This window comes from Sturnus vulgaris, chromosome 29 (assembly GCF_052056855.1).
Source record: "Sturnus vulgaris isolate bStuVul1 chromosome 29, bStuVul1.hap1, whole genome shotgun sequence".
Lineage (NCBI taxonomy): Eukaryota > Metazoa > Chordata > Aves > Passeriformes > Sturnidae > Sturnus > Sturnus vulgaris.
Window position 1 is genome coordinate 3,767,207 of NC_142271.1, and position 7,758 is coordinate 3,774,964.

The 7,758-nt window shown below is 49.4% G+C and overlaps 1 protein-coding gene across 1 annotated transcript; it reads right to left on the reverse strand.

Annotated features, from left to right (window-relative positions):
* Positions 1-1,544: 1,544 nt before the first annotated feature.
* Positions 1,545-7,180, reverse strand: LOC106851018 (triggering receptor expressed on myeloid cells 2-like). Its single transcript, XM_014872711.2, has 4 exons — positions 7,052-7,180; positions 4,647-4,988; positions 3,146-3,200; positions 1,545-2,250 (listed from the first exon to the last, which is right to left on the reverse strand). Exons 1-4 carry the CDS (start codon positions 7,089-7,091, stop codon positions 2,037-2,039), a joined length of 651 nt encoding a protein of 216 aa, XP_014728197.1. The 5' UTR covers positions 7,092-7,180; the 3' UTR covers positions 1,545-2,036.
* Positions 7,181-7,758: the final 578 nt, after the last annotated feature.

Below are 7,758 nucleotides of genomic sequence, written 5' to 3' on the forward strand. Positions count from 1 at the left end.
ATTCCTTGGCCTGGTGAGCCTGGGGGAGGCTCAGCAGCTTGGATCCATTCCAAAGGAATGCCAGAGGGCTCAGGGACATCCCTCAGCAGCTTGGATTCCCCTCCTGCAGTGCCACCATCCCTCACTGGGATGCACTGGCCCTTCTCAGGGTCTATCTTTGATCTTCCCCTTGGAAAACAACAACGAGCAGGTGATTTTCCCACATCAATCCACCCCTGGGCACTTCTGCTATTGATAAATCAGCAACTTTTCCTCCTGCAAAGATTCAGATTGCTCAGAGCCTGTTCCATCTGCTGGGGTAAATATAAAATTTCATTTATCCATGAAGCCAAGCCAGGCTCCCACCTCCACAAGATGGCTCCAATTTGTTTATCCCATTAGCACGTATCAAAAAATCTGTTTAAAAAAAAAATAAATTCAGGAATTATCTGTGTCTCAGGAATTTTCCAGGCTCCGAAGAGAGCTCTTTAGCACTCACCTGTAATCTTTCTTGTCAAGCAGTAAGAAATGGTTGACTTTTATCAGATCATTCATTCTTTGATTAACTCACCCCAAACTTCCAGCTTGATGCTGTTCCTTAGTTTGTTTCTCCCCTGGAAATGGCTCCCAAGATGATCTCCTGAGTCATTAAGCTGCAGTTTTCTCAGCTGCACTCTAATCATATTCCATGAGAACTCATTAATCATTCCAGCCCCTCCTGCTTTAATGAGACTTTGATCAGAATTGCCTTGAATTTGGGACAGCATTTTGCACCAAACACTTGGAGTTTCCTGTTGGCCCTTACAGGAACACTGAGGGACATGGAGTTCCTTTTTTTTTTTTTTTTTTTTTTGTTTTCCTACAAAAAGCCCCAAAAGTTCTGATGAACCTCGAGTTGTGATTCATCAGGGGGGAAGACAGGAAAAAACAACCCCATGGAGTGTCCAGGTCACCCAGGACAGGGACAGAGCCAACGTCAGCACACAGGGAACAGGGGAAAAGAAAGACAGAACAGCCCCAGAAATATTTCTGTCCCAAACCCATTTGGTTCTGATTAATACAATCCTACCAAATCACATTCATTGTTTTTGATGGTAGCCAGTAAATTATTGATTTCTTTTTATTTCCTTGGAGATATTTTATTTCAGGTGGCAAATTCCTCTCTGTGGATGCAGTCGTGCAGCAGGTCAGCTGTCTGGACCAGGAGAGAGCAACAAACACAGATTTTTTTTCCCCAAAAGTTGCTGATTTAAGGCTGAGAACCTCCCAGTGGTGAGAGGGAAAGGCTTCAAAAAGACAAAAGATGCCAGATGTCCCACCATGAATTTCAATTTCTGGACAAAACACAGAACTCCTCTAAAAGTGAGAACCTGAAAGTGTAATTAAAATAAACGAATTTCAGCCATTGTGAGGTTGGGCTCTGAGCTGCTGGCCCTGGGTGTCCCTGCCTGTCCTGCTGGCTCTGAGTGCTCCTGGATGTTCTGAACACCCCAGGGTGCTCCAAGCATCACCTCTGCTCTGGGACACGACCGTGAGCTGGTGTCCTGCAGGAATCCACAGCAAGCCAGAGAATCAGCTGGATTTTATTTCGCTTTGCAGGGGAAAAGAAATGTGAGTGCCCGTGGGTTTGGAGGCTGGGAGAGGGAGAAGAGCAGAGAGAAAATTCTGAGCTCAACAAGTCCCTTCAGAGAGGAGCAGCCGGCTCGGGGCTCCCTTTCCTGGCGTGTCCTGCTCTTCCTCACTCCTTTCCACAGGGGCTTCCTCCGAGCATCCCCCCCAGGGGCCAAAGCAGATTTTGGGAGCTGCTCTTCCTCACCTTGGAAAGACAGAGCCTGTGCCCTGGCTGTGCCCTGGGGTGACAGGAAACTCGTGGGTGTCCGTTCAGTCCTGGCAGTGCTGTCTGGAATAACTGCCCGGGGAGGAGGTGATGAAGAGGATGGGGACGTCCCCTCTCCAGAGTGACAGCTTCTCCCAGGCTGTGCTCAGTAGCGATCCTTTTCCTCTGGCAGGTGGCAAACGCCCGATTCTCCTTCCCCAGGGGTTCCCTTTGGCTCGGCTCATGCAGAGCTCTCCCGGGAGAGGCCAATCCCCCCGTGGCCAAGGCCAGCAGGGAATGGCAGCTCCTGCTGCTCACCCGGGCTCGCCTTCTGCCCTTTCTCCCTTTTCATCCTGCTGTGGGCGACAACACAGAGCAGCACAGCCACCGTGAACTTGGCCACCAGGAACCCAGCCAGGATGTAAAAAACAGAGAAATCCACACCAGGAGGGGACCTGTGGGGAGCCACAAGTGCAGCCATGAAGGGGATGGCCCAAAATTGGGCTTAGCTCCAATGCAAGTGCAGGTAAACACGGCTTAAGGGGAAAACCCTGCAATAGTGGTGAGTAAAAAAATCACCCCCAGAATCCTCCAGTTCTAGGATGTTGATCATTGCCAGAAATTTCTCTGCTTCCCTTGTGATCATTGGTTCCTTTTTGCTGCAGTCATTTTAATATTCCTAATTGCCCTTCCCAATTGGATCCCCTCCCAAAACTCTGCCCTAATTCCTCCCCTCCTCCAAGTTTATAAATACCCCTGCCATGCCCTAACACCTAAAAAATAAATGTCCAGAGCCGAAAAAACTCTTTATTGAGTTTTCTGCTCTGTTGTTGTTGATCTCGCAGTTATTGTTGTTGTGTTTTATTTCCCTTGTTACATATATATATATCAATAAAGAATTGTTGTTCCTACCCCCATATCTTTGCCTAAAAGTGAAAATTAATTAATTTCAAAATCATAGTAAAGTAAAAGAAAAGGGGGGAGTTATACTCTCCTTTAAAAAAACAAAACCCTGTCTCTTTTAACAAATACCTGTCTTTCAAACCAAGACACACCTGCTTTTTGCCATTTTGCCCTCCTGCACGGATCAAACCTCCCTGTTCCATCTTTCCTGGCTTGTTCAGTCCAAACTGTTCAGCTTGCTGTTTGTTATTTTCTAGTATTAAAATTTTTTCATTCCCGAACAATGGGGTCAGATTTTTTTTTTCTGCATAAAATCAGCGAGTTCAGTGAAGCCTCTGAGGCCAATAGCCAGGCTAGGAAGGATCAGAGGTTACAATCCAACCTTGAGAAAAATCTCCTGTAGTGCTGCCTTAGTCCTAGGGGGATTAGAGGAGTTTTGGGGCTCACCTGGAGATGCTCTGCACGGCTCTGGGCTCCTCTGGCACTTGGGTCACCAGCTCAGCTGTGATGGAAACACAAGAGTTTAGAGTGCAGGTGTGTGGGGGTGATGTTCAGGTGGGCAGGTAGCCCAGGTGAGATGGGGCACTGAGGACATCAAAGGTGTCAGATGCCCTCTGACACTGAGGGCACGCTGCTGTAAATCAGGAATAAAAAGAGGCAGTGAAACACAGAAACTCCTCAGAGTGACACCAAAGTAGGTGTTGGCTCAAGTGGGCCCTTGGCAGCTGCAGACACCCGTGAAATTCCAATAGGAGCCTGTGAAATTCCAGCAGGGACCTGTGAAATTCCAGCAGGAACCCGTGAAATTACAACAGGAACCTGTGAAATTCCAGCAGGAACACATGAAATTCCAAAAGGAACACATGAAATTCCAATAGGAACACATGAAATTCCAAAAGGAACACATGAAATTCCAGTAGGGACCTGAGAAATTTGAAATTATATCAGGAATCCGTGAAATTCCATCAGGAGCCTGTGAAATTCCAGTAGGAACCCGTGAAATTCCAGTAGCAACAAATGAAATTTGAAATTCCACCAGGAACACATGAAATTCCAGTAAGAACTCGTGCAATTCCATCAGGAACACCATGAAATTCCATCAGGAACCCCTGAAATTCCACCAGGAACCCATGAAATTCCACCAAAACCCCATGAAATTCCAACAGGATCCCCCTGAAATTCCACCAAAACCCCATGAAATTCCACCAGGAACCCCAGAAATTCCATCAGGAATCCCTGAAATTCCACGAGGAACCCATGAAATTCCACCAGGAACCCATGAAATTCCAACAGGATCCCCATGAAATTCCACCAAAACCCCATGAAATTCCACCAGGAACCCCAGAAATTCCATCAGGAACCCCTGAAATTCCACCAGGAACCCCAAGAAATTACACCAAGAACCCACGAAATTCCAGTAGCAACAAATGAAATTTGAAATTCCAGTAGGAACACATGAAATTCCAGTAAGAACTCGTGCAATTCCATCAGGAACCCCATGAAATTCCACCAGGAACCCCTGAAATTCCACCAGGATCCCCATGAAATTCCACCAAGAACCCATGAAATTCCGATAGGAACCCCTAAAATTCCACCAGGAACCCCATGAAATTCCACCAGGAATCCCATGAAGTTCCACCAGGATCCCCATGAAATTCCACCAAGAACTCATGAAATTCCACCAAGAACCCCTGAAATTCCACCAAGAACCCATGAAATTCCACCAAGAACCCCCTGAAATTCCACCAGTAACCAATGAAATTCCACCAAAACCCATGAAATTCCACCAAGAACTCATGAAATTCCATCAAGAATCCCCATGAAGTTCCACCAGGATCCCCATGAAATTCCACCAAAACCCATGAAATTCCACCAAGAACCCATGAAATTCCACCAGGAACCCCAGAAATTCCCCCGGGATCCCTCCAAACTCCCCCCCGGGCCGTACCTGCCAGCACTTCCAGCCGCACCTTCCTCAGGCTCCTGCTGTCCCCCAGGAACTCGGTCGTGCACCGGTACAGCCCCGCGTCCTCCTTGCGGAGTCGCCGCATGGTGACGGTCAGGAGCCCGGCGCTGGCATCGTCCCGCAGGGTGGCACTGCCCCTCCTGGCCCGGGGGAAGGGCAGCCAGGCCGGGGGGACACTCAGAACCTGCTGGCACCGGTCCCGCTCCAGCTGCCGGCACCAGCTCTTCCCCCGCCACCACTGGCGCGGGTCGTAGGAGCAGTTGACAGAAATGGTGTCCCCCTCGACGGCGGCCAGCACGGTGACATTGTCTGCGACACACGGAGCTGAGAGGGACACAGGGATGGAGGAGAGAGGGAGGGAGGGATGGAGGGAGAGAGGGACAGAGGGATGGAGGAGAGAGGGATGGAGGGAGAGAGGGATAGAGGGATGGAGAGACACAGGGATGGAAGGATGGAGGGATGGAGGGAGAGAGGGAAAGAGGGAAAGAGGGAGGGAGGGAGAGAGGGATGGAGGGACACAGGGATGGAAGGATGGAGGGAGGGATGGAGGGATGGAGGGAGAGAGGGATGGAGGGATGGAGGAGAGAGGGATGGAGGGATGGAGGAGAGAGGGATGGAGGGATGGAGGGACAAAGGGATGGAGGGATGGAGGAATGGAGCGGACAGAAGGACAGAGGGACGAAGGGACAGAGGGATGGAGGGACAGGTGAGCCAAGGCTCTTCCAGGTCTATCCCTCACTGTGGGGATGCTGAACGCCATTTTCATTCTCTGGTGATGTCACCTGTAGGGCTGTCACCTATGGGGCTGTCACGTGTAGGACTGTCACCCATAGGGATGCCACCTTTAGGACTGTCACCTGTAGAGTTGTCACCCACAGGGCTGACCCCTGTTGGGCTGTCACCCATAGGGCATCACCTTTAGGGCTGTCACCCATAGGGTTGTCATCTGTAGGATTGTCATCTAGGCTGTCACCCACAGGACTATCACCTGTAGAGGACTGTCACCTGTAGGATGTCACCTGTCCACTTCCCCTACCAGCCCAGTGTCCTCAGATCTTGGCTCAGATATTCTGGAATTTGTCCCAGTGACACCTCCAAACCAGTGCCCTGCTCACTGGTTCCTTCTGAATCCCACTCTCAGTTTTCAAATCCAGTTTAACTTTTTTTTCTACCCTATCCTTTAATACCTTACTAATTTTAACCATGTTGACAACTGGTCTTTGCTTGACTTTTTTTTATTGTCTTGGTTCCTCATTTCTAATTCCCATTCCTCTTTGTGACAGGCAGAGGCAGAAGGGACAGTCTGAGCTATAAATACTTGCAGAGAGACGTGCAATGTGGTATTTGTGGAAATCTCTTACTTCTAGTTAAAAAAAAAGTCACAGGCAAATACTTCTGTGAGACCATAAGTAATGATAAAACAGAAGTAAATTTAAAAATAGGCTCTTGTTAGGACTTTGTGCTGGCTGAGCCTTTTGATAACACTTCTTACAATAATTTCAACAATTCTAAGTGAATTGCAAACTAAAAAATATGAAGTTATTTCTGCTTGACTAGAAGAAGACCTAAAATTGATCTGTGCTCAGCAAGTATCCAACACCCACAGGGCTTTATCCTGATGTGTTTCTCCACTGGGGTGTTCCAGTCAGGGTTTACCTCATGGAATATCCAGTGCAGTCCTGTTCAATCCCTCCAAAACTCCTTAACTGCTTCTCCTGTCTCCCCTTCTTTCCCCAGCTCTGCCCCTCCAGCCCCACAATTCCCACAGCACTGCCAAACACCTCTCAAACAGAATCACTGAAAGATTCCCTGACGTCCCTCTGGAAATGTTGTGTCATTTTCCTTCCAACCAATTCTGCTGACAGATCACAAACTATTGGTGTTCCTCACTGGGCAAAGTACAGTGAACTTTTCCCAAACTCATCCCAATTTTTGGGACAGGTTCCTTGAGTCTGAGGATCTGGGCTCCCCAAATCACTGCAGAGAGCCCCAGCTGTACCTCGGCTCTCATTTCACATGGACATTCCTTTCCAAGCTGGAAATCCACACGTCTGGGATTTCAGAGCTGTGCCCTTCACTGGGTTTCAATCCCCTCCCCCTGGGCCCTGCCTGAGGTCATTTGCATCTATGTAAATCCCATTTCCTAACGCATACAACCCAAGATTTTGCAACTTCACAGGACTTTTGTCATCAGTGGTTCCTGTTCTGACTCAAAAGGATCCATGTGGGGAAATCTGGGAGCACGGGGATCACCCTTCCATGGGTGGCCCTTTAGTACATAAAGGGGAAAAGGGAAAACCCTGAGGATGGAACCTTCAGACAGAGACAAAGCTTTGCCCCAATCCTTCACCCTTTACCTGAACCCCAAAGCCACGTGCAGCTCTTACCTGCCAGGAAGACCAAGGTGAGGTGCAGGAGCTTCTCCATGGAGCTGAGCAGAGGAGGAACAGGAGAGGAGCCAGGAGAGGAGCAATGCTGGCTCTGCCCATGGGCAGCTCCTCTCCCCCTCCTGCCTGTGCACAGGAAGGAAGGAGCACAGAAACTTGGCATCTTTTCCAGCCTGCACATTGAGCAATTCTCCAGGCATGGGCATTGCTCTCGTGGCCTGAAAATTCAGGCATCAGCATTGCCCAGTGCCAGCCACAGCTCAGGCAAGCTGGGATGGAGCAGCACGTGGTGGCCTGAAGCCACAGCCTGGCTGGCTGCTCCCAGGACTTCATGGAATCATGGAATCATGATCATTGGGTTGGGGGGACCTTAAAGCTCATCCAGCCCCACCCCTGCCATGGCAGGGACACCTTCCACCATCCCAGGCTGCTCCAAACCCTGCCCAGCCTGGCCTTGGGCACTGCCAGGGATCCAGGGGCAGCCACAGCTGCTCTGTGCCAGGGCCTCCCCACCCTCACAGGGAAAAAAATTCCTTCCCAATATCCCTCTGGTAGTGGTGATGACTTGGGGTTTAGCTTTTGGATTTATTCAGGCTCTCTGCTGCTTGGTGTGTAACTCTGAAACTCCATTTCAGGTGTTAGGAAGGTGTTAGTTAGGTATTAGTAAGTTCTGTTCACAGAGGAGTTGGACAAAACAATCCCTTCCC

What these genes read in the sequence shown, in the direction of transcription:
- LOC106851018 (XM_014872711.2), bottom strand. Translation starts at nt 7,091, where the DNA reads ATGGAGAAGCTCCTGCACCTCACCTTGGTCTTCCTGGCAG. An exon ending in CACCTTGGTCTTCCTGGCAG is followed by an intron (nt 4,989 to 7,051) that starts GTAAGAGCTGCA and finishes TGTCCCTCTCAG; the next exon opens with CTCCGTGTGTCGCAGACAAT. An exon ending in GCCGTGCAGAGCATCTCCAG is followed by an intron (nt 2,251 to 3,145) that starts GTGAGCCCCAAA and finishes GGCTCCCCACAG; the next exon opens with GTCCCCTCCTGGTGTGGATT.